The sequence below is a fragment of the Bufo gargarizans genome, chromosome 7 (genome assembly GCF_014858855.1).
Source record: "Bufo gargarizans isolate SCDJY-AF-19 chromosome 7, ASM1485885v1, whole genome shotgun sequence".
In the NCBI taxonomy this organism is placed as follows: Eukaryota; Metazoa; Chordata; class Amphibia; order Anura; family Bufonidae; genus Bufo; species Bufo gargarizans.
The window spans coordinates 33,698,051-33,725,501 of NC_058086.1; the positions used below are offsets into that span (position 1 = coordinate 33,698,051).

At 45.9% G+C, this 27,451-nt stretch overlaps 1 protein-coding gene across 1 annotated transcript; it reads left to right on the top strand.

The window, feature by feature from the left end:
- The first annotated feature begins 20,720 nt into the window (after positions 1-20,720).
- BCL10 (BCL10 immune signaling adaptor) lies at positions 20,721-26,811 on the top strand. The gene is made up of 3 exons (XM_044301449.1): positions 20,721-21,048; positions 23,231-23,519; positions 25,558-26,811. Exons 1-3 carry the CDS (start codon positions 21,001-21,003, stop codon positions 25,890-25,892), a joined length of 672 nt encoding a protein of 223 aa, XP_044157384.1. The 5' UTR covers positions 20,721-21,000; the 3' UTR covers positions 25,893-26,811.
- Positions 26,812-27,451: the final 640 nt, after the last annotated feature.

Below are 27,451 nucleotides of genomic sequence, written 5' to 3' on the forward strand. Positions count from 1 at the left end.
TCCCTTATAACCATGTTATAAGAGAAAATAATACAGATCGGGTCCCCAGTCCGATCGTCGCCTAGCAACCATGCGTGAAAAATCGCACCGCATCCGCACTTGCTTGCGGATGCTTGCGATTTTCACTCTGCCCCATTCACTTCTGTGGGGCCTGCGTTGTGTGAAAAAAAAAAATACATAGAGCATGCTGCGATTTTCACGCAACGCACAAGTGATGCTTGAAAATCACCGCTCATGTGCACAGCCCCATAGAAATGAATGGGTCCAGATTCAGTGCGGGTGCAATGCGTTCAACTCGCGCATCGCACCTGCACAGAAATCTCGCCCGTGTGAAAGGGGCCTTAGGGTGGACAACATTGATTTCACTTCACAGTGAACCATGGAGGAGTGAAGCCTTATTCCATATTGCCATCCAGCCCGTAGGGGGGGAGGGGGACCCTCTTCATATCACATTATGCCATAATAATCATCTGCCATATCTTCCTGCTTTGTGTGATCAGTCATATGACCCTGCTGTAGGGTTTCTCAAGGTAGCACTCCAACAAACATTTTATTCTCTGACCTGAAAGGTACATTTTGTAAACTGCAGTGAAGGTAATTTTCTTACCGGAGACTGTATTTGTAAGTTATAACCTCCCCTCTGATCCTCAGCTGTGTCATGTGACAGGATGTCAGTTCCTCTATGAATTCCAGTGGGAGTGACTGACATCCTGTTCTGTGTCAGTTGGAGATTAAAGTGCTGGTCACATGACCCAGCTGAGGATCAGAAGGGAGGATATAACTTGCAAATACAGTCACCGGTAAGAAAATTCTTCCCTGCAGTTTATATCATGCGTCTTTCTAACAGGTCAGAGGATAAATACATTTGTAGGAATGTTACTTTAATGTACATTAATCGTATATCTGACCTAGAATGACACTGTATATGGAGAATAGACTAGTAATGAGTATTCTCATCTCCCACGATACTGTGCTCTTTCTGTGCATTGCTCAGTGGTATTACTAATTGATATGAGGGAAGCTGCTCACCTCTTTCGCTTGCTCTATTGTGTGATATTTTCACAATTATACCTGTGCAGTAATGTGGTATCATTATGTCCTGTACGTCTCCATTCTGAATGGACTTGAGAGGATTTCTGCCTGAAATGTTTAGTTGACGTGGCAGAAGGAACACCTGACTGCAGGATGAGATCGGTAAGACTACAGTTTGTAGTCTGTTACCATGGGGACATAGAGGGGGAAATGTATGAAAACTGGTGTGAAGTAGAACTGGCTTAGTGGCTCATAGCAACCAATCAGATTCCACCTTTCATTTTTCAGAGCTCCTTTGGAAAATGAAAGACTGAATCAGATTGGTTGCTATGGTAAATGACCCCCATATGTATACAGTAGCCAGGCAGAATGTCAGATTTAATCACGTTGATGTCGGCAAAACAGACTGTAAGTACATACAGTCATGGTTGTATCTTTAAAGCGGTTGTCTAAAATCGAAGACAACCCCTTTTAATATGAGCACCATCAGTTCCGTCAAGGCAATCCGCTGATTTTCGCATAGGCTGCTCTTTTCCCTTGTAGCAGCCTCTAGTGGTGGATTATAGTATTACATCCAGCCATGACTGTCTAGGTCAGGAATGTCAATCTAGGATATGTCCAGGGGAGGATTGGCCATAGACCTTACAGGGAAATTTCCGGGTGGGCTGATGCCCGAGGGGCCACTGGAGCCCTCCTCATGACCAACCAGTGGAAGTTATTGGGGATGTATTATGTGCTGCTGGCGGCAGTATTTTATGATGGACTGCGGTATGTGCCACAATACGGTATTGCTGGCCCTGCCTTCCATCAATTTAGATCCGACTACAAAACAGGTCCACTTTTAGTATTTTTTTCCAGGGCCACTTTAAGTTCCCAGTCCTACCCTGGATGTGTCACCCCTTTATGACTGGCGGCAGTCCAACCTCTAAGATCCCACCGACCTGTGGGATGCAATGCTGGTAGAAGGCTGAATCCCCTTCCTTGAGTGTCCAGTAAAATGTCTGAAGCTCCATGCATAGCTGAGTGGTGCCCCTTCAGCTGCTACAACATCCATCATGCCCGAACAGCCTACAGCTATCTGCACGCTGGGAGTTGTAGTTTTTCAACAGTTGGAGGGCCACGAGCTGCACATCCCTAGGTCTAGGTAATATGTGGTCAAACCAGGTTTGTCAGAGGAAGCCGCGGCTTGTTAGCAATTCCGCACTCTGGAGTACTCCTTTAATAATACTGTATATGAATGACCTTTTCCTCACTTAGGCCTGTAACTTGTAAGCTAATGGACTGTTTTATGCTGTGAATAACGTATGCTCAGGTATTTACTGGGACCACATTGTAGCTAGATGTTCATGTACCGTAGGCGCTGTGATCTCTAGGAGGGAGAATGCGGGACCCATTTACTTGAATGGTATGCGCATCAGACCGTCAGCACCGCAAAAAAGTAATGCACTCAGTAGTGCTTCCATGCCCCTGATCCGCACCACACCTTCCAGATAGTGGACCTATTCAAGGGAATAGGTCCGTATCCGTGATTCAGTTCACAGTATATTGCGGAAACGCTGTTTGAGGGCTGCAATACAGGCACCGGCCAACAACGGCTGTGTGCACGAGGCCTAGGCCTGCGATGTCCGGTGTGTGGTTGTCAGACCACGCTCCTATATAACCGTGACATTGTAGTTTTATTCTCATGTTTTAGTTCTGCTCTTGACTAATAAAGAAGTCGCCTTCAGTTTATCGTAATGTGAGAGTGTTACCATGTTCTGTACATTTCACTTCAGTGATGTCTGCCCTGGGCACCACACAAACCTGTGCTGTGCTAGGAGGCATCCAATATGGCGTCCTGTAGGCCTTACACCTACTCAGCCCTAGCCGGGATCCCAAGCATCATCCTGCAATTTGTAAACTGTGCTCGCCCTACGTCATCCTGCCGCTTGTTTGCAGTGGTAACTTAGACTCCGTGCATCACCCTTAGGCCCCCTGCACACGAACGTGTGCACCCTGTGGTCGTGCTGCGGGCCGCAATGCACGAACATAGTCCGTGGGGCAGCCACAGCGGACCCATTCACTTGAATAGGTCCACGATCCAGCAGTTCCACAAAAAGATAGAACATGTCCTATCTTTTTGCGGAACAGAAGTACGGGACGAAACCCCACAGAAGCACTCCATAGTGCTTCCGTAGGGTTCCGTTCTGTGCTTCCGTTCCGCATCTCCGGATTTGCGGATCCATTCAAGTGAATGGGTCTGCATCCGTGATGCGGAATGCCCACGAAACAGCACTTGTGTATTGCGGATCCGCAAATACGGTCCGAAATACGGCAACGAAAAGCACACGCCTTAGGCCTCATGCACACAACTGTTGCCATTTTTGCAGTCTTCAAATTGCTCTGGCTGTGTGTTCCGCATTTTGCAGAACAGAATGTCCTGCCCTCTATAGAACTGTCCTATCCTTGTCCGTAAAACTGATAAGAATAGGACATGTTCTATATTTTTGCAGATGCAACTGAACAGACACACACTGTGCTGGCCGCATCTTTTGTGGCCCTATTGAAGTGAATGGATCCGTATCCGACCAGCAAAAAAATGCCGATTGGATGGGGACCAAAAATATGTTTGTGTGCATGAGGCCTTACCCCACCACAGTCCTAGATGGGATCACATTTGTCATCCTATAGACTGTGCTAGTCCTAAGTGGTCCTGCATTTTGTAGGCAGTGCTAGACTAGATCCTATATGTCAACCTTACACCTAAACAGTCCTACACTGGATCCCATGCGTCATCCTGCAACGGTCGTGTGCATGAGCCCTTACACCTCAACAGTCCTAGATGGGATTCCAATTGTCGTCCTGCAACTTGTAAACTGTGCTAGTCTAGATCTAAGGCTGCGTTCACACGGGCGAGATTTCCGGGCGGGTGCAATGCAGTAGGTGAACGCATTGCACCTGCACTGAATCCTGACCCATTCATTTCAATGGGGCTGTGCACATGAGCATTTTTTTTCACGCATCACTTCTGCAATGCTTTAAAATCGCAGCATGTTCTATATTCTGCGTTTTTCACGCAGCCCTGGCCCCATAGAAGTGAATGGGGCTGCGTTAATAACGCATTGCATCTGCAAGCAAGTGCGGATGCAATGCGTTTTTCACTGATGGTTGCTAGGAGATGTTGTTTGTAAACCTTCAGTTTTTTATGACGCGCGTGAAAAACGCATCAAAACGCATTGCACCCGCGCGGAAAAAAACTGAACAACTAAACGCAATTGCAGCCAAAACTGACTGAACTTGCTTGCAAAATGGTGCGAGTTTAACTGAACGCACCCGGACCAAATCTGTCACGCTCGTGTGAACTCAGCCTAGGTGTCATCCTTACACCAAAAGACTCCAAGTTGCGCAAAAAAAAATAAAAAACAGCTGTGACCCATCTAGGCATGGACTCCACAAGACGTCTGTTGTATTTGGCACCAAAATGTTAACAGATCCCTTAAAGGGGGCATTCCAGCAAAGGGGTTGCACTGGGATACAAATGGTATAAAAAAAAAATATAACATACAGATTCCCCCACCGCTGTGATCCCGATGTTCTCCACTTCACAGAAAACGACTGGGAAAGCAGCTCAGCCGATGAGGTAGGTCATCAGTGCAAACTATGAATAACCATGGTAGGTACGTCTCCAAGTAATATTGTCAGGGAATCACCAGGAGCATGGCTCCACTGGGAAAGACCATATTTAAAACTACCTTTTAATTAGTGTAGATAAAACACAAGGCCCAAAACCAACAACGCACCTTTCTGAAATCAGAACATATACAAAAGGAGAACGGCCCTACCAGACCTTGTGGAATCTGGCTACTGTGCAAAATGAACACTCCAGGTGAGATCAGGAAGGGAAGACCTGGCTGCCCCCAAGTAATCGCTGAATGCCATTGGCTGCTTGCCTGGGTGCACCATGTGCATCATCAATGCACCGAACGACTGACAGAGCGGCACTCACAGCCATTCCCTGTCAGGGCAGGAGCAAGATGTGGAGTGCAGCGGGCAGCCAGGCACTGCTGGCACGGCAGGGGATTTTTACACCATTTGCATCCCACTCTAATCATTTTTATTTGGCAGGGATACCCCGTTAAAGGGTTTTCCGATCTTGAGTATCTAGGACAAGGGAGGGCAACCTGCAACTACAACTCCCAGCATGCATACTTGCTCTGCTCTTCTCCGAACACCCGCAGAAATGAATGGAGCATGCTGGGAATTGTAGTTTCACAGCAAATGGAATGCTGAAGGTTGCTGATCCATGATCTAGGATATGTCATCCCTTTATGATTGGCGGCAGTCCAACCTCTAAGTTCCCACTAACCCGGGGGATGCAGTGCTGGTATAAGGCCTGTTTCACACGGGCGTTGCGGACAGTGGATTAAGGTGAGTTAAATTATTTATTTGTAACCCCTCCAGCGCTATTGTACTATGCAGTCTGTATTCAGAATGCTATTATTTTCCCTCATAATAATAATGATCGGGTCTCCATCCCGATCGTCTCCCCTCAACCGTGCACTTGCTTGTGGATGCTTGCGATTTTCACGCAACCCCATTCATTTCTTTGGGGCCTGCGTTACGTGACAAACGCACAAAGAGGAGCATGCTGCGATTTTCACGCAACGCATAAGTGATGCGTGAAAATCACTGCTCATGTGAACAGCCCCATAGAAATAAATGGGTCGGGATTCAGTGCGGGTGCAATGCGTTCAACTCACACATCGCATCCGCGCGGAATACTCGCCCGTGTGAAAGGGGCCTAAGGCTGAATCCCCTTCCTTGACTGTCCAGTAAAATGTCTGAAACTCCACGCATGACTTAGTGGTCAAGAGCTTACACAACCAGGTGGCTGGCCGCTGTGCAGGGAGACGTCAGATGGGGATGCAGCACTAAACCCGTCCTGCGGCACCTTCATTCTCAGTACTGGTGGGAGTTCCAGGGGTTAAGAGTACCGTTTCCATGAAGATGGCACTTAGGGTCCATTCACACGTCCGTTATTTGTTTCCTGATCTGTTCCGTTTTTTGCTGAACAGATCTGGACCCATTCATTTTCAATGGGTCCTGAAAAAAAAACGGACAGCACAATGTCAGATTTATTTTCAGGACCCATTGAAAATGAATGGGTCCAGATCTGGTCCAGCAAAAAACGGAACAGATCAGGAAAGAAACAACGGATGTGTGAATAGACCCTTAGTCTGTAGAAGGTGAGGTAGGTGATACCCATCTCATCCACATGAATGCCAGGACCCATGTTTCTAGGCAGAACATTGGCCAGAGCATTGCACTGCCTCCGCCAGCTTGTCTTCTTCCCATAGTGCAGCCTGGTGCCACCTCTACCCCAGGTAACTGGAGCATGCACAACCGGGCCATCCACATGATGGAAAAGAAATTGCTTCATGGTCCAGCTGTAACACCCACATGTCCATTGTAGGCACCTTCACCAATGGTCAGCATTAAAAGGTATTTTTATTTTCTTACACTAATGACCTATCCTCAGTTTCTGATCGGTGGGGGTCCGACAAACGGGACCCCCGCTGATTAGCTGTTTTGAGAAGGCAGCGGCGCTCCGGTAATCACCGCGGCCTTTCTCACGACTTACCAAGCACAGCGCTGTGCATTGTATAGCAGTTATGCTTGGTATCACGATCAGCCCCATTCACTTGAATGGAGCTGAGCTGCGCCTTGGCCACGTGACCGATGAACGTGTCGTCACTGGCCTAGGAAAGGTAGAGAGAAGGCCACGGCCCTCCACAGATCAGATCCAGAGGATAGGTCATCAGTTAGTAAGTCTCGGAAAATCCCCTTTAACTCATGCATCATCCCAACAGGGACATATTGTATAAGTTTATTAGGGTTTTCTAAGTTAAGGCTCATGCACACAAACGTATTTTCTTTCTGTGTCCGTTCCATTTTTTTGCGGAACCATTCATTTCAATGGCTCAACAAAAAACGGAAGTTACGCCATGTGCATTCCATTTCCGCCAAAAAAAAAATCCTATTATTGTCCGCAATTCTTTTATGGCCAAACTGTTCTGTTCTGCAAAATGTGGAATCCACACGAAGGTAATCCGTATTTTTTGTGCACCGCAAAATACATACTGTTGCGTGCACGAGCCCTTATACATATAGGCTCCTCTGTAATGCGTCTCCCGTGTCTTTGAGCTCATGCATGCAAGCTGATAGCTGGTCTGGCTGCTTGAAATAGACTAGAAAATTGCAGAACTCAAACCAAGCAATTCATTATGTACAAGTGGGCAGATCATTTAAACCGCACAAAGAGCAAGTCCCTCATATTGCAGTTACGTGTCTCCCATCCAGGCAGACAGGTCTAGTTATGTGTCTGATCTGTGACATGTGGATTAGCAATCAACCAAGAAGCTAGAAATGCTCTCGTTGGATGAAAGGTTGGACATGTGCGACCTCTGCTGGACAGTGATGGAAGTACACCTGGCTGAGAAATACTGGGTCTCTGGCTTTGGATTTGTACATCTGAAATCATTTGTCATCTGTTATCTATACAACACCAACCCATTTTCAGTGCGCATGCATCAAATACTCGCAGGCAATGCAGAAGAAATTACTAATGAAAAAAATAGTAATAATAAAAATAAAAAAAAAAGTCTACCTCTGCCCTCTATGCAACTTCCATGTTGGAAAAAAGGGACAGGTGCTTCATAAATATGGCGCTCATTCTGAACACATTTCTCAATGTAATTACACCAGACAACTGGCATCAATACATTAATAAATATGTTTCCATCATACTATATATTATAAAACTGGCTGCCTGTCGCCACCACTAGGGGGAGCTTAGTGTATAGAAATGTATACAGTTACCACTGACTTCAACAGAAGCTGTAAATGTCTTTTCGCTGACCCCCCCCCCCCCCCCCCGAGTAGATCCAAAGCTAAGGAACCATAAGGGAGACCCCTGCACAAGACCTGAGACTTTCCCTGGCTGCTCAGCCTATGCAACGATCCCAGAGGTGGATGGTTGCATATCCACGTACCTCGACTATATAACCCCTGAACACCCTACAATAGTGAGGGGACACGACCGCCAGCTCCCTACACCAGACACGGAGGGAGTCAGGGTCACCTGGGATCCAGTAAACAGAAAATAACAGATAAATGTACAGCACTTAACTTTGTAGCAGACAGGAAAACAAGATCAGCATGCACACACACTCCAGGAAGTAGTATAAGCCGCCCAGTAATGCATTATGGGGAGGAATTTAAAGGGAAGCAATCAGTCCAACTACATGACAGCTGAGAGAGGCTAACGAGATGAGGAACTGAACATCACAACAAAGAAACTCAAGGAGGAGGTTCTGAAAGGCTTCTGTCAGAGCTTCTCAGCTGTCTGGTTGTGACAAATGGTGGGTACACCATTGCATACAGGCCTATTTACAGAGCCACCGCTCAAAGCTTCTAGGCCTCCATGCAAATTCCGTAGTAGTGCTGTCATGTTATATGGAAGATTGGCGAAATTCCATTTTGCCATAGTCATGTCTACCACGAGGTGGGGGGTGCAGATTGCTGGGGGAGGAGGTGGAACAATACTCCGAGAACTTATCACTGCTGTTCAGTTTGGATGGACCATAGTGGGCAGATACCTGGGCAGCACTGACAGGTGGAGGAGCGACGCTATACTTAACCCTCCAGGCTCTGCCACACTAGGTCATGATGCCATCCAGGGACAGGGCACAGTCGTCTTGTTACTAGACAGACCCAGTAAGGAGGCATAAGGATGTTCCCCTAGCAATCTGAACCGCATTGTCTTGTACTTAAACAGCTCTAGTGTCTGTATTATAATCATCATTATCTTTTAGGCCTTGTCTAAAGCACCGACATATTATACTGACCTAATATAATTTACAAATTGCTTCTGACACCACTAGACCAGAGTATAGCAGTATTAGAGTACTCATAGGAGCGTCTTCTGTGTAACCTCCCCACACACACACTGGCCTCCTGATAAATTTATGGGGTCTGGTGTCTGAATTAATTTAGTCTGAGTCTGATCTGGGGTCTGATTCAATTTAGAAGTCTCGTATGGGGTCTGATTCAATTTAGAAGTCTCGTATGGGTACTGATTCAACTTAGGGTCTGGTCCTGGGTCTAATATTTTTATATATTTTTTTTTAACTTTCAGATTTTTATTAGGTTTTAGTAGAACAATCAATGAGATGCTGTTCGAGCCTTATAATGAATACAAAAGAAAGCATTCAGCATTCTTATAGTTTGTACAATGTTTAGAGCTATAATAAACAATCAATATTGTTAACAGGTAATAGGACAATGTGATCAATGAGAAAATAGTGAACATAGGAACAGCACCCGTAATCGTGATATACGCCAGGACCGCTCATCTATCTCCCCTCCCAACACTCTTCATTTGTTTTTTCGGATATAAATAGCTGTGTGATGTATTTCTTATAAAACGATCTGTGGAATATGGGAAGCATAAGAGGATGTGCACCATAAATCCCATCTTTGCAACACTTGCGATCTAGCTTGGTGTGAAGCAGCATATATTTAATAATTAAGGCCATCAATTCTGAAAAGTAACAGGTAATTTCCAACAGGTAGCAATTAGCTTTCGTGCTGCTGTTAATATCCCTGCCACTACCCAACGATGGGTGTATGGGAGGGTCTCAAACCCAATAGAGAGTATATAGCTAGTGCCGTTGAGGGGTGAAGGGGAAAGCCAGCAACTTTAGACATAAGGTCGAAGACTTCCTTCCAAAAGGGAAATATGGTAGGGCCATTCCACCACATACGTGATGGTGTTCCCCACATCCCCACCAGCAATATGGGCTGTATGTAGAGTTAATAGGCACTATACGGACCGGGGTTGGATTTTTTCGATTTCGCTCTGCATAGTTAATGCAATTGGATCCAGCCACCGCCCAGTAGAAGGCATCCCGCCATTCATTAATGGTCCATTCACATCCCAGCTCCTCCTCCCATTTCACCATAAAGCCTGACTTGCCATCAAGGCTTGGACCCAGGGCTTGATACCCAATAGAGAGGCCTTTCCCTGCAGTTCTTGGAGTGTTAAAAGCCTGCTAATTGGGGAGGTTTCAGGTGATAGGACAGGAGGGAGCTTGATGCTATACAACAGGTGCCTGATCTGCAAGCATTGGTAGAAACAAGAATAAGGTAGCTGGTGAGAATGGTGCAAGACCTCAAATGTTTTAATGTTGGAGTTCTCCAGTATCCAGTCTAGATATAATAAACCCACCGCTTCCCAAGCATCGATAGCAGGATCCGGAATAAGGTAAGTGAGAGCAATTATAGGGATTTCTGAGGTAGTAGGAGAGAATAGATTTATACCCCTAATATGATGGCGCCAGGTCCATATTGCCGCCCCGGAATCGGTGCTAGGGAGTGGGCAGCTAGTAATCCTTTAAGTGAGTTTTTAGTTGCAAATGTAGATTCCACTCCCAGCTGCTTATGATTCGAATAGGGGGACCAACATTCCCTAGTCTGGGTCCAATAAATTTAAGGGGGTCTGGTGTCAGAATTAATTTAGGAGTTTGGTCTAGGGTCTGATTCAACTTAGGGGTCTGGTCTGGGGTCTGATTCAACTTAGGGGTCTGGTCTGGGGTCTGATTCAACTTAGGGGTCTGGTCTGGGGTCTGATTCAACTTAGGGGTCTGGTCTGGGGTCTGATTCAACTTAGGGGTCTGGTCTGGGGTCTGATTCAACTTAGGGGTCTGGTCTGGGGTCTGGTCTGGGGTCTGATTCAACTTAGGGGTCTGGTCTGGGGTCTGATTCAACTTAGGGGTCTGGTCTGGGGTCTGATTCAACTTAGGGGTCTGGTCTGGGGTCTGATTCAACTTAGGGGTCTGGTCTGGGGTCTGATTCAACTTAGGGGTCTGGTCTGGGGTCTGATTCAACTTAGGGGTCTGGTCTGGGGTCTGATTCAACTTAGGGGTCTGGTCTGGGGTCTGATTCAACTTAGGGGTCTGGTCTGGGGTCTGATTCAACTTAGGGGTCTGGTCTGGGGTCTGATTCAACTTAGGGGTCTGGTATGGGGTCCAATACATTTATGGGGTCTGATGTTTGAATTCATTTAGAAGTCTGATTCAATTTAGGATCCGGCGACACGGTCAGGTTCCTGCATATGGTTTTGGAAGTCTAAATACAACAGATATGACTTTTCTCCTCTTTTTTAAATTCACTCCCGCTTTTCGCCTCTAAGGCTGCATCAGGAAACCTGACCGTGCCCATAAAGTTTTGGTCAGGGGTCTGATTAATTTAGGGAGTCTGGCCTCGGGTCTTAATTTATGTTGCTATATAGCAGGGATCAGAAACCTCCGGCACTCCAGCTGTTCAGAAACTGCAACTCCCAGAATGCTTAATTCCCTTCTATGGGAGTTAGAACAACAGCCAAGCATGTGTACATGCTGGGAGTTGCAGTTTCACAGCAGCTGGAGTGCCGAAGGTTGCTGATCCCTGCTATAGGTGGGTGGTTGCAGAAGTGAGGGACCAAAGATGTCTGTACAGCAAACACTGCAGTCTTTGGGAGAAGTGGTCATCATAGTGGTCTGGGATGGAGAAGAATAGGAAAGGGAACATCTCCAATCAGAGAAGATGACAGACGTGAGTCACTGGATGTAATTGTTATGTATTCTGCTTGTATAGTATACTTGCCAGGAATAAGTCACCAGGGCGCATGCACGGCGGCGTGCGCGTTCAGTCCGGCCGGGAGAAGACTTCAATCAAGATGGAGCCCGTCCCCTGCCGAAACCAGGAAGTGGACAGCGCGCCGGGAGCAGGTAAGTATGAAACTGCGTGATGAGAATACCCCTTTTAACTCCTTCACTGTATTTGCAGCTACCACTTCTGCAGGAAGGCTATTCCATGCATCCACTACTCTCTCAGTAAAGTAATACTTCCTGACCTGATATTACTTTTAAACCTTTGCCCTTCTAATTTAAAACTATGTCCTCTTGTAGCAGTTTTTCTTCTTTTAAATATTCTCTCCTCTTTTACCTTGTTGATTCCCTTTATGTATTTAGCAGTTTCTCTCATATCCCCTCTGTCTCTTCTTTCTTCCAAGCTCTACATGTTAAGGTCCTTTAACCTTTCCTGGTAAGTTTTATCCTGCAATCCATGTACCAGTTTAGTAGCTCTTCTCTGAACTCTCTCCAAAGTATCAGTATCCTTCTGGAGATATGGTCTCCAGTACTGCGCACAATACTCCAAGTGAGGTCTCACCAGTGTTCTGTAGAGCGGCATGAGCGCCCCCCCTCTGTCTACTGGTAATGCCTCTCCCTATACACCCCAGCATTCTGCTAGCATCTCCTGCTGCTCTATGACATGGTCTGCCTACCTTTAAGTCTTCTCAAATAATGATCCCTAAATCCCTTTCCTCAGATACTGAGGTTAGGACTGTATCACTGATTGTATATTCTGCTCTTGGGTTTTTACGTCCCAGGTGCATTATCTTGCACTTATCAACATTAAATTTTAGTTGCCAGATTTTTGACCATTCCTCTAGTTTTCCTAAGTCCTTTTCCATTTGGTGTATCCCTCCAGGAACATCAACCCTGTTACAAATCTTTGTGTCATCAGCAAAAAGACACAAGTTACCATCGAGGCCTTCTGCAATTTCGCTGATAAAAATATTAAACAATATGGGTCCCAGAACAGATCCCTGAGGTACCCCACTGGTAACAAGACCTTGGTCTGAATTAGGGCTGCAGCTAACGATTATTTGAATAATCGATTAGTTGCCGATTCATTTCTACGATTAATCGATTAATCGGGAAAAACGACAAAATTACAAAACAGAGAGGTTTATATGATCTTACTTGAAAAATTATGTTCAAAGGCCATATTAAAACAAATTGTGGACGACACTATTATGGGGGATCTGTGGGCGGCGCAGTTATGGAGAGGGGGATCTGTGGGCGGCGCAGTTATGGAGAGGGGGATCTGTGGGCGGCGCAGTTATGGAGAGGGGGATCTGTGGGCGGCGCAGTTATGGAGAGGGGGATCTGTGGGCGGCGCAGTTATGGAGAGGGGGATCTGTGGGCGGCGCAGTTATGGAGAGGGGGATCTGTGGGCGGCGCAGTTATGGAGAGGGGGATCTGTGGGCGGCGCAGTTATGGAGAGGGGGATCTGTGAGCGGCGCTAGTTATGGAGAGGGGGATCTGTGAGCGGCGCTGTTATGGAGAGGGGGATCTGTGAGCGGCGCTGTTATGGAGAGGGGGATATGTGCACTGTTATGGGCATAACAGTGCACAGATCCCTTTCCTCATAACAGTGCACAGATCCCCCTCCCCATAGCAGTGCCATACACAGACCCCCCCCATAGCAGTGCTATACACAGACCCCCCTCCCCATAGCAGTGCCATAGACAGATCCTCCCCCCCTCCCCATAACAGCCCCGGCCCCGCTGCTTAGTCGGACTAATCACTGCATCTTTATTTTACCTTTTACAATGACGCTCCAGTAACAGGCAGAGCGGACGGCGGCGTAACGTCACTCACTCACGTGACGCACTTGCTCCGCCCACTTCATGAATGAAGGAGGCGGAGCAGGCGTGTCACATGAGTAAGTGACGTTACGCCGCCGTCCGCTCTGCCTGGCTGTTACAGGAGCGTCATTGTAAAAGGTAAAATAAAGTTGCAGTGACCGCCCGCCCGCATAGCAACGAATCAGCGATTATTCGATAACTGGATTCGTCGACAACGAATCCAGTTATCGATTATAATCGATTACATCGATTAATCGTTGCAGCCCTAGTCTGAATATACTCCATTGACTACAACCCTCTGTTGCCTGTCCCTCAGCCACTGCCTAATCCATTCAACAATATGGGAGTCCAAGCCCAAAGACTGCACTTTATTGATAAGCCTTCTATGTGGGACAGTATCAAAAGCCTTACTAAAGTCTAGATAAGCAATGTCTACTGCACCTCCTCCATCTATTATTTTAGTCACCCAAAAAAAAAAAAAAATCAATAAGGATTAGTTTGACATGATCTCTCTGAAGTAAACCCATGCTGTTTTTCATCTTTCAATCAATGGGATTTTAGATGTTCCACAATCCTCTCCTTAAGTATGGTTTCCATTAATTTCCCCACTATTGGTGTCAGGCTTACTGGCCTATAGTTGCCTGATTCCTCCCTACTACCTTTCTTGTGAATGGGCACAACATTTGCTAATTTCCAATCTTCTGGGACAACTCCTGTTGCCAGTGATTGGTTAAATAAATCCGTTAATGATTTTGCTAGTTCACCGCTGAGCTCTTTTAGTAGCTTTGGGTGTATTCCATCAGGCCCTTGTGACTTATTTGTATTAATTTTAGACAGCTGACTTAGAACCTCTTCCTCTGTAAAGACACATGCATCAAAAGATTCATTAGTCTTCTTTCCTAATTGAGGTCCTTTTCCTTCATTTTCCTTTGCAAAAACTGAACAGAAGTATTCATTGAGGCAGTCAGCTAGTTCTTTATCATCTTCCATATAGCTTCCTTTTGTTTTTAATTTTGCAATTCCTGGTTTTAGTTTCCTTTTTTCATTTATGTATCTGAAGAATGCCTTATCGCCTTTTTTCCCTGACTGAGCTAATTTCTCTTCGGCCTGTGCTTTAGAAGCTCTTATAACTTGTTTAGCCTCTCTCTGCCTAATCTTATAAGTTTGCCTGTCATCCTCTTTTTTATTTATAATTTCTAAATGCTACGTTTTTGTTTTTAATGATTTTGGCCACTTCTGCTGAGTACCACAGTGGTCTCTTCCTTTTTTTTGCTTTTACTGACAAGTCTAATGCAATTTTCTGTTGCCTTCAATAGTGACACTTTTAAGTAGTCCCATTTCTCCTGGACTCCAATGAAACTGTTCCAGTCTGATAGGGACTCGTATACCACTAATCTAATTTTAGAAAAGTCAGTTTTTCTAAAATCTAAAACTTTTGTTTTTGTGTGGTGTGACTCAGTCACTGTACTTATAGTAAACCACACTGACTGGTGATCACTAGATCCCAAGCTTTCCCCTACAGTAATATCAGATACCAAATTCCCATTTGTGAATACTAAATCTAAAATGGCCTCCTTCCGGGTTGGCTCCTCAACTACTTGCTGTAGAGATAATCCCAGTAGGGAATTTAGAATATCTGTACTCCTGGCAGAACTACCGTATTTTTCACCCTATAAGACGCACTATTTTGGTTTTCCAGTTTACATCAGGAAGATTAAAGTCTCCCATAATGATTACTTCCCCCTTCAATGTCATTTTAGCCATTTCCTCAAGTAGTAGATCATCTAATTCTTTGATTTGGCTAGGTGGTCTATATATCACACCTACACAAGTTACCTTATGATTATCAAGCTGCAAGGTAACCCAAACTGACTCTAAATTGTTCTCACTAACTTGTATCAAATTCGATTTTATGCTATCTTTCACATACAGGGCTACCCCTCCCCCCTTCTTGCCTTCTCTGTCTTTCCTGTATAGAGAGAACCATGGTATTGTTATATCCCAGTCATTACTCCCATTGAACCACGTCTCAGTAACAGCTACTCGAGCATTTGTAGACAAGAATCTGAGCTTGTCATTTCTTAACCTTTGTGCTACTGGCATCTTCTGGCATTGTTCCGGGGGGCAGTCGGACTGCTGGATTATCACTCTTTTGCCCCCCTTTCCTAGTTTAAATGCTCCTTAGCAAATACTTGGAACTGTTCACCGAGGACATTCGTTCCCTTGAGAGAAAGATGCAAACCATCTTTCTTGTACAGTTCTTTTCCATTCCAACGAGAGCTAACATGAGACACAAAGCCAAACCCTTGGTTCAGACACCATTCACCAAGCCATACATTGAATTCCTTAATGCGCATCTTCCGGTTTATGCACAGGCAAAACTGCAGAGAATGAAACAGTTGATGCAACCTCCCGTATATACTTTCCAAGTGTGTGAAAAGCTTCTTTCACCTTTGAAACCTCATTGCAAGCCAGATCATTTGTCCCAAGATGGACAAAAACATCCACCTCCCTTTCCTGCTTTGCTTGCCTAACATTATTAAGGATCCGTCGTCTATCCCTGCTAGCGGTAGCACCAGGGAGGCATCTCACAACACAATTCTCCTCAAACTTCACACCTCTTATAATAGAATCGCCCACCAACAGTTGCTTACTATCAGTCCTCACCTTATACTTTTTGTCTTTGGCTGCAGTCTTGCATACTTTAGGCATGGGAGATGATTGTTCCTCACCCACTGTGCTTGAGCCATCTTCTATGTTGCTCTTGCACTCTGAAAGTGCTGCAAATGAATTATGGAGAGCCATAGACTGTGGGACATGCCTTCTATCCACAACTCTCAGTCTACCAGAACCTGCAGTAACCCATCTTCCATTTCTAGGGGGCCTCTGTGGCAGTGGCATTGCAACGTTCTCAGCCTGAGTTTGTTTAACGGTTAATTTACAAATCTCAGATTTAAAAAAGGCAAATTCCTGCTGCATTACGGAGAGATGTCTACAGATCACACAGTATCCAAACCTCCAAAGAGTGGAACCTGAAATAAAAGCAAAACAATTCCTGCACAGAACCAGGTCTGCCATTGTGAAGAGGGGAAAGATTTTTAAAACAAACAAATCTTACTTGTTTAGATTGTATCCACCTCCATCTCCAATGCACTTATAAAAATCAGCAAGCTATAATTAGGCAAGCTAATACTATGTTGCTATATATACACACACACTCCCACAAAAGCTCCTCCCCCAACAGCAATTTAACACCTTACTCGCCTATGCTCATTTGCATAAAAATAAATGGGTCATCGTACTGTCTGCAAAAATTGCTGATAGCGCACGGATGAAAAATACGGTGGTGTGCATCAGGCCTGCGGCAGAAACTGGCTGCATGGGCTTTTCCTGGCATTTTGAGTAGAGACCAGGTAGTGGATTGCAGTGGGGACTGCACCATCTCCAGAATGGGAGTCATCAGCTTCATAAAACAGGTCACTAGCCTGGGGTTAGGCTACTTTCACATTTACATTGTTGATTTTCGGTATTGAGAGCCGGCAGAGGATCTCAATACCAGAAAAAAAAAAAAAAGTTTCCGTTTAGTCCTCATGCATTCTGAATGGAAAGAGATCCGTTCAGGATGCATCGGGATGTCTTCCGTTCCGACAGCATTCCGTTTCGTGATCGGACACAAAGCCGCTGCAAGCTGCAGTTTAGTGTCCAGTCATAAAAATGGAAAAAGACGGATCCAGCACTGAAAACAATGTAAGTCAATGGTGACGGATCAGTTTTTTTCTAGGAGCCTAAAAAAACGGATCCATCACCGATTGACTTTCAATTCATTTTTTGTGCGTGAAGTGAACCCATTGCACCCGCACTGAATCCGGACCCATTCACTCCAATGGGGCTGTGCACATGAGCTGTGATTTTCACGCATCACTGGTGCGTTGCGTGAAAATCCCAGCAAGCTCTATATTGTGCATTTTTTCACGTAACGTCATAGAAGTGAATGGGGCTGTGTGAAAATCGTAAGCATCCGCAAGCAAGTGGATGCGGTGCGATTTTAACGCATGGTTGCTAGGAGACGATCGGGATAGGGACCCAATCTTTATTATTTTCCCTTATAACATGGTTATAAAGGGAAAGTAATAGCATTCCTAATACAGAATGCTTAGTACAATAGGGCTGGAGAAGTCCGGGTTCGGGTCTGGGTACCAAACATGCCGATTTTTCTCTCGCGCGTGCAAAACGCATTAAAACACTTTTCACTCGCGCGGAAAAATCGTGCATTTTCCCGCAACGCACCCTTGTCCGGCCCTCACACGCGATGTCCATGTGAAAGAGGCCTTATTCTATGAAAATTTTGAATGCTGCATATCACAGTGCAGACTCTCTGGACCGGGAGGATTTAAATCAAGGATAAACGCGCTGTCACGTCCATCTCTAAAATAAAATAAAAAATATATACAAAAAAAATAAAGAAGAACACCGGACTGCTTTAGTTACAGGTTACAGCAAGAAGTATTATGAAGTCAAAAGAATTGTGCAAGAATACATCCCTCTATTATATTAGGATGACGGCTTGAGATCCATTTTATCAGAAGGGGTTAAATTTGCTGCAAGATGGTCCCCCACTTTGCAAACCCCGGCCTTCCCATACGGGTAGTTACACAAAAAATTCAACGCTTGACCCCAGAAGTCATACAATATCATATTTCATCTAGGTGTCAGAAACAATATGTCGGATGCACCACAACCCCCCTAAAAGTCGAAATCAGGCACCATTTGTCTGACGCTGAGGGGAATAAAACCTCCAATATCTCCATGTTATCCAGACATATTAAAGACATACATGGGCGGAAAACCAGCAGTTTCTGGGCACCATCCGTGTGGCTGGTGCAGACCCGTTCAACTTGAATGAGTCTGTAATCCGTACACACCACAAAAAAATAAAACAAGACAGAAAACCCATGGAAGCACTCCGTAGTGCTTCTGTAACACCCCAGAGTTGTGTTACTACACACCTCTATCCCGCTACTATCTTCTAAGAGCCTTTATACTGTCATCAGATATGATTTTGCTCATGTCTTCCACAAATGTGCATATAAATCTATGTTAAATGCAATTGTTCATGTAATTAGCCTGGTTACCAGCAGGTGGCAGCAACTCATTGGCAGGTACAAGTTACAGTTCAGTGTATCTGAGTTGGAATGGTTTATTCTAGCTTAGCTCCCCCTCTGTGGAGAGGTGGGCTGGACCCACATCCTGAGGTATGTATGGAGAAGAAAGTTAGTGTGAGTGTGCCAGCCATCCCTTCTAGGTGCAGGCTGTGTGACAGTGTCCAGGAGAACCCCTTCTTAAGGAGGACAGCAAGGACATAGTCTCGGCTGAGACATGTCCCTATATCCCAACTAGAGCACCCTCAGCTCTGCTGGGTGAAGAGAGCAGAAACTACAGCCAAACTCCAGAGTTCCAAGAAGAAAGCATCCTCTGAGAATCCATCTGTGAGATAAGTCCAGAGTCCTAGGAGAAGCCAATTCCTCCTCAGCTAGTCTGTCCCCACACAGCAGAAGTTACAGATAAGTGCAGAATTAAATCCTACCAAGCAGACGTTTATCCTGCCAGCTCCACATTTAAAGTAGAAGTACTCATTCCTGCCAATCATTGCCGAAACCTGCTGGGACCAAGAGACCAAAGCTGTACACTGTTTGGAGGCAACTTATTTCAAGTAAAGCAACGTTTGAACTTCATCTAAAAGGTCTGGACATGATTTATTCTGCAAAGTTCCTCTATTACTCCTACTATCACTACACTCAAATTTATTGCAAGTGAGCCAGGAGCCCGGTCGTACCCTGTTAGGGAGACACCGTGACACAACTACCATAAAACAATAGAGACGTTATAGGCCATTACACCACTCTGGCATTCCTTATCTGGGACATACGTTATAACACCTTGGAAGGGCCCTGGGATAGTACTGTCACTGCCAGCTCTCTGAGAAGGTCTGGCAGACGTTCTTCTGTACCTCTTGCATGATGTTCTTTGTTTTGGTTTCACTTTGTCATCTCCTTTCCTTCTCCCAGCTGTCACCTATTCACACTAATTGCCTCCCTTTATATTCCCTCCCATACTGCCTCACTTTGCGGTTTATACTACTTCCTGGATTGAAGTGATCACTGCTGGAGACTTCTGTTACTGCTTGTTCAGATAAGTCCTTTCTTGCATTGTGTTTCTTTGCTGGCTTGATTCTAGGTGACCCTGACTCCCTCCGTATTAAGTGCAGGGAGCCGGTGGTCGTGTCCCCTCACTATTATAGGGTTTTCAGGTGTCACGCAGTCTAGGTACAAGGGAATGCAATCGTCTACCTCTGAGATCCTTGTATGTGCTTAGCAGTCAGGGTGAGCTCTTAGGGTTTTACAGGGGTCACCTTTATGCTCCTTAGTTTGGGATCAAGCCAGTCGGATGTTTATCCATAATTTCCAGCTATCTGCAATATCATCCGTGACAAGTACCCTGCGCACGCTGCAATTGGCGTCACGACTAATACAGAATATTATCCCCCCGTACCTGGCCACTGAACTTCAGCTGGGTTCCATGCCTTCCAGATTGTGGGGACGGACGGTATTTTCCAATATGGTATGGCTGGCCCTGCCTACTTGAGGTGCCCTGCCTTTTTTTTCCAGAGCCACTTTTAGTTCCGAGTCCGCCCCTGATTCAGTAACGTGCTATGACTAAGGATTTGTATATCCAAAACGCGCAAGCTAAGTTTATGCTTGTAATAGATCAGTGTCCAGACTGTTTTAAAAAAAAAAATCTACAATAAAGATGACGTTTTACTTGAAGTCACCGGCGCGCTGGATTTGGTTTCCTGCACAAGAGAGTGTAAATATGGTAGGCGTTTTTTGTGACCCTTTAAGAAAAAATTCCCAGAAAACCCCTTTAAAGACCAAATTACTGTTCATTACAGGGTTTATGGACTGGTTTAACAAGAAACTCTTCTAAACAGGTGAACTCGGTGAACAACCTTCGGGGTTGTTTTGCACAGTCCTGTTTTTTTCCCGAAGTGTCCGGCGCTGGAGATTCCCGCTCTGACTGTGACGACACCTGTCGTTCAGGTTTTCGGCTCTGCAAAGCTTTGGGAAAAAAAACACAACCACCAGTCAGATACGTGTCAGAGGAATTCAGGAAATGAGAGTAGGCACGTCACAGCGGAGCAAAGAGGAAGGACTGGGTTAAAACAAATCATCGACAACCTCGCTGGCAGGAAGCACACAGTAACCTGCTCGCTGAGACTCGTCACTTTGTAACAGGAAGCACGGCAGGTTACTAGAGAAAAGTCTGCAAAGGAAACAGGGCGAGGCGGTGCACGGGCAAAAAACGCTCCGAGCTTGTGGTTTTACCTTAGCACTCTCACTGCACTACAGACTATAGACACATCACAAGCTGGGGGGGGCCCTTCAGGTGCACCCAAGATGACGCCCCAACTGAACGAAGATGTCATGGCAGATATTAAGAAAGAAGTAAGTACCGAAAGGCAGAGTATTCAATGGTGGTGATCGGTGACATGGACCTTATTTGTGGCAGGTGGATTTCCTCTTGAACAGACTATACTGATCTAAGACCGGGGTTGGGGCAGGAAGCTGGAGAGACGTTACTCACATTATGTCTGTATATTTCTGCCAGAAGCAGACGGGTTATCCGACTTTTGTCTGAAGGAAACTGCTCCGGGTGTGTGAATATACGCTTACGCTAGGAATCCCCCTCCTCAGTCTATATCCCAGTCCAAAGGGGCCCATACACCTTCATAAACGGTCCGAACACACCTCCGGCTGACAGCTATTCCTCCAGATGCCTCCATACACATGCGCCCCGTGCCTGGCGAAGCATGCGTGTGTGCTGATCGGGGCGAGGGGAATAAGACGCTGCCGGGCACCCCAATAGGCAGCTTATCTCCCCCAGAGAACAGAAGAATCTGGTGCTGATGTTCAACAAGCCCATTCCCTCACAAGAGGCCCCCATACACATAAGGCTACCTTCACACTGGCGTTTGGTGCGGATCCGTCATGTATCTGCACAGGCGCATCCGTTCAGATTATACAACCGTCTGCATCCGTTCAGAACGGATCCGTTTGTATTATCTTTAACATAGCCAAAACGGATCCGTCTTGAACACTATTGAAAGTCAATAGGGGGTGGATCCGTTTTCTATTGTACCATATTGTGTCAGTGAAAATGGATCCGTTCCCATTGACTTACATTGTGTGTCAGGACGGATCCGTTTGGCTCAGTTTCGTCAGACAGACACCAAAATGCTGCAAGCAGTGTTTTGGTGTCGGCCTCCAAAGTGGAATGGAGACGGAATGGAGCCAAACTGATGCATTCTGAGCGGATCCTTATCTATTCAGAATGCATTAAGGGAAAAACTGATCCGTTTTGGACCGCTTGTGAGAACCCTGAACGGATCTCACAATCGGAAACCAAAACGCCAGTGTGAAAGTGGCCTAAGATAGTCAGCAGAGCCTGCCAAAATCACAAAGTTCAGCTGATTTTACTCTAATTTGTATCAGGGCCTTAAATCGCTTCTATGGGACTTCATTTTTTAACCCCCCCGCCAGGGGGATCTGTGAAAAGGTCTACATTAACCTGCTCCCCACCACTCCGGTCTGGCTCTGTGTCTGTCTCCACCAGACTTCCAGTCCCGGTTACTGCACGGATGGGCCGATGTGTGCCGCTGCAGCCAACGACAGGCCTAAGCGGTTAAGTCCCCTCCAGCGGCACGTAACTTCTGGGTCACATGCCACTTGGAGATGTGTCACCATTGAGGCCAGTTATTGGCTGCAGTCATACACATGACAACATCCATGCAGGCCAGTTACATGTGAGGTCCAGTGAAGACAGCCAGGGAGTCTGACCGGAACGTCAGGGAGCCAGTGAGTATACATCTTTTTACAGGTCTCCCTGGAAGGGGTGGAAGCATTCACATCTTGGACAACACCCATATACAGGGGCAATAATCAGTTCATGAACATGTCGTTTTCAGTATTTTATGATATCCGGTGGTGAGCTTAAAGGGGTTGTCTCGTGACAGAACAGAAACAAAGACAAAAACATCAAAATTGGGGGTCACATACGACATCGGACTGAAACGAGCAATGAGTGTGGACTGGTTTTTACCCTTTAAACCCTATACGGGGATCTGGTCTTCACTGCAGGCTGGCGCGAAGCACTGTAGGATCAGGCACTATTTGTAGTCAGAAACTGCAGAGTTTGCACGTGTCTGTGAAACTGGTCTGAGGTCAGGACAGGCTGCAATGGTTCAGTAGAGTAGTTAGGCTATAGTGAGGGCAGCGGGCATCCAATAGTTGAAGAACAGGCAGAGGTACAGTACACGGGCAGACAACCAGCCTACACCTTCGCTGCAACACTAGGAACTTTAAAGCTCAGGCAAAAGGGAGGAACAAACAGCCCAGTATAAATAGGAGACCTGATCAGCACTTTAGTCAGCAGCTGGATAGAAAGCAAGAGGGAAAGATTAACTCTAGCAGTACTGCAGACAGGTTCACTTAGCATTAGACCCAATACACACAGGGTGAGTGGAGCAACCCCATTCCTGCCTAGCCCTACAAGCAGCAACCAGGCCACCATCTGGACAAGTTCTCCGGTAATTGCATCCCTTGTCATTATATAATTTGTCTCTTGTAGGCCACCGAACGCTTACGACCCTATTTATGTGAAAAGCTGATTGCGGAAAGACACTTTGATTACCTGCGCTCAAAAATGATACTGAACAAAGAGGACACAGAGGAAATTTTATGCCAAACAACAAGTCGGAAAAGAGCTGGAGAAATGCTGGATCGACTGGCCAAAAATCCAAAAGGGCTCGATGCTTTAATCGAATCCATTCGACAACAAAGGACACAGGACTTTCTTATCGAAAAAATAACCGACGAGGTGCTACGAGTGAAAAACTCATGGCTGGACTCCGGCAAAGGTAATCTGCGCATCTCCGCGGTGAAGGACATTGCAAAGCTCATCGAGGCGGTGGCAGGTCTTCTTCTTAGAAGGATGAGTTTAGTGGGGTGTCTCTTACTGTACCCTTATTGCAGGTGCTATCTGGAATGGTGCAGCACACTTAAAGGGTCTTTCACAAGTAGAGATGATCTAGCAGATTATCAGGAATGAAGCAGATGTTCCCAATAATTGCCTAATCATCGGTGGAGAGGAGGGCCGCATTTACATGTATGTGAACAAGTGATCGCTATAGTGATCGCTTGTCTCCATAGAAAACCATTGTTCCTGTGCAGCAGATCGTTGTTTATACACCACAACCTGATTCACAGAAACAATTATTTTCGTTGCTGCCTGAATGACGTGATCGATTATCGAGAACGAGCAATCTGCCAGATCATCTGTACATGTATAAGGACCCTTAAGGCGCATTAAGACGGGCCGAGGAGCAGCCGATTGTGAGGAAGGAAGCAATCCTTCCCGGCAGTCGCTGCTCGTTAGGTGGAGGTGAAGCGCTGCATTTACATTACATTTACATGCAGAGATCCCCTCCACATACAAAATGCTCCTAGGCAGCAGAGTACTGTTTAGACCGCATGATCTGTTGCCCAGAAACGATGATTGAGGTGTCCGCACCTCCGATGAGCGAAACGCAGCACCTTTACATAGGCCGATTATCAGGAACGAGAGTTTGTAGGAATGTTTGTTCCCAATAATCAGCCTGTATATTGGGTCGTGTAAATCCACACAAATCAAAGGAGTCTGGGAAGCTGGAAGCAGATCGTCATGGAGAGGACAATGTAGTCACTGATTGCTATACCAAAACAGCAGCTCGGTGGAAAAAGTACAGTTTGGATGGCAGAACTGACGATTAGTCGTAAAGAGGTTGCTTGAGATCTTGTTATTGATGGCCTATCCTCATATTTGATCTTTGGAGGATTCGACGACCCGCACATCCGCCAATCTGCTATTTGGTTGGCGCTCCAGAGCCAGAAGTCGACACCAGAACCACACGGCTTCTTCAATGGCAGCAGTAATCGGTGCTGTGAATTACACATTGGACGGAGCTGTGTCGTTCCGGGACCGGAGTTACAGCAAAACCCCCACCTGATCTGATATTGATTACCTTTTTCTGAGGATAGACCATCAAAATCGTAAAGAAAAGCTTATGAAAAATATGCCACAAAAAATCCGAAATACCCAGACCACTGTGCATTGAAAAAAAATAAAATGACCCCAAAAATACTACAAAAAAAAAGCAAAAAAAATGGTTGTGTACGTAGGCGTTACAATATTTTACTACAGACGTATTAGAACAAACAAACTTCGAAAAACGCATCAAAATGATGTGTGGGGGTCAGACCTCTGAGTCCTCTAGGGACCGCAGCGTTCTGCTGAATCAGCACGATGGCCCCTTCAATTCCTAGAGGTCAGAACCCCAGTAACCATGACGTGATGACAAATTCTAGAGCTATTCAATGTTAAAAGGAGTTTTCTGGGACCCAGCCCCCAGTTTAATTCATCATATCTTTCCTGCAGAAAGTTTTCAATATACTTACGGTCTTGAAGTTGCGTGGATCGGCTGCTCTAGAACCACTTCCGAAAATCCTTCATCCGGCAACATCACATCATTTACCAGCTTTACAGCTTGAACTAGAGACGGGGACGTAACTACTGCAGGAGAGGAGGTGCTGTGGATGGGGCCAGAGCCATTCTACTCCGTGGCTCATGCGCAGATAAGGTGGATCTGCGCATGAGCCAGAGAGAGGAAGAGTTGCGGTAGTGACCTCATGTCCAGGCCAGAAACCTGGTAAAGGACGTGGGATGTAGCAATTCCGGATTGACCGGGTTCCAGAGCGGCCGATCACCACAACTTTAAGTATATTAGAAAGTTTCTACTGCAGTGAAGATATGATTCATTAAGGTGGGGTGCTGGGCCCCTTTATGTACTCATCACTATATCCTGTATACTACATACAAACTTTTCATTTAGCCCTCAAACTACATTTTGTGTCTTGCAGATTGCTGCTTGGACCACTCCCCGACATCCAATGGATTAAGCACTGCTGATGAAAAACTGGCGTCGCCCCAAATGGAATCCACAATTCTCTACCACCCTGAAGGCGAGCCCAGTCTCCCCCATTGTTTTAGCTCATCCCTTACACTGAGAAGTCCATCTACTGTCGAGAACAAATCAAAGAACAGCAACTTCTCCAACAAGTTCCCCAAGCCCGGAGAGCTCGGAGCGCCCCCACTCCCCATCATTCCTCCAGGGGAGCCCGTGGAGACCTGTGCGTGTTCTACCATCGACAGCCAGTTTCTTCCTCTGAGGTCCAGTTCTCCTTTCAATCCATGATCCCACAATATATTCCGTGACCTCATGTCACCAGGTAGCATCGGATTCATATTCTGCACAGCTCTGGTCACTGAATGGTGGAGTACTTGACAGGAGAAAACATCATGGACACGTACAGTAATTTTTTGTGGACTGGATTTGTCGCCTGGAGTACAAAGCTTTCCTTTCCGGTTTCCCATTGTATGGGGTTGGACTGAATGGGATGGGGATAGAGGGATACTTACTTGTCTTCTACTTCGTGGTATTGCTACTAGCAGGAAGCTAATGCTGCTACTATGCTACTAATATTGAAAACTGTCCTGGTGCTGTTTAAACCCCCTGCCCCAAAATAGTAGCCAACTACCGGGAGGAAGGTCCAACCAAAGTCACATCTACCTCTAGTTAGAATGGGTTGGTTGGACTTTTATGGCATATCCACAGGATATCCTATAAATGCCTAATAGAGGTGGGTCCCACCGATACTCTATGTGTAGAATGGGGGGGATAGTGCACGGTTGCTCAGCTATTTACAAAATTGCCATATAACTGATAGAGCTGCGCATGTGCCCGGCCACCTCTATACTGGTTATCCGAGTTAACGCGGCGGGTAAAAGGATTCCCTTTTATCCATACGGGTGCGAGTCCCAGAGGTGGGACCCACATTTATCAGACATTTATGGCACAACCTGTGGATAATACTTCATTACTGCTCCAATGGTCATAGCAAAGTATATAAAACATTACTGGTGGTTCTCAAAATTTTGGCAGGATCCACTGACACTTTCCTGTGTATCTATCACGGGAGAATGGGACTGGACGGATTGGGCGTTTACTTGTCGGATCTCACCCCAGTGGTTGGCAGGTGCCAACCGTACAGAGGTCAAGATGAAGACTGACAAAGGAAGAGAAGGCAGCACACACTATGGGGGACCTTTATTATCTCCTGGCACCAAAAAGGAACACAGTTTGAAGAACACAAAATTACTGAACTTTTAGGGGGTTTCGGAACCCACCGCGAAGCAGGGTGGGAAGGGGGCGGTGAAGTACTGGTGCTGCTTGCAATTTTTCTACATATTTTGGCGAAGCATGGCAGGTACAGTGCTGCCCATAATTATTCATACCCCTGGCAAATTTTGACTTAAAGTTATTTTTATTCAACCAGCAAGTAATTTTTTGATGGGAAATGACATTTTTTGAGGTGTCTCCCAAAAGATAATAAGACGAGAGGCATTATTGTGGGAAAAAATAAATAAACATTTCTAAGCTTTTATTTACATTTGAGCAAAAAATACAAGATGTTCCGCACTGTGGAAAATCTCAGAGGACGTGGTCGGAAGCCAAAAGTGACACCTGTGCTGCCAGGAGGATAGTTAGACAAGTGAAACAGAATCCAAGGATCACCACCAAGGCCATCCTGGTGAATCTGGGCTTTGCTGGTGGCAATGTCTCAAGGCAGACAATCCAACGGACACTGCACACTGCTGGGTTCCACGGATGTAGACCAAGGAGGACGCCACTTCTCCATATAAGGCACACAAAGGCTCGCTTGGTCTTTGCAAAAGCTCATCTGGACAAAGAAT

Bases quoted from the DNA above. Each gene is read 5' to 3' on its own strand.
- BCL10 (XM_044301449.1), top strand. From the start codon at position 21,001: ATGACGCCCCAACTGAACGAAGATGTCATGGCAGATATTAAGAAAGAA. The intron at 21,049-23,230 runs GTAAGTACCGAA...TGTCTCTTGTAG, and splicing joins TGGCAGATATTAAGAAAGAA to GCCACCGAACGCTTACGACC. The intron at 23,520-25,557 runs GTAATCTGCGCA...TGTGTCTTGCAG, and splicing joins ATGGCTGGACTCCGGCAAAG to ATTGCTGCTTGGACCACTCC.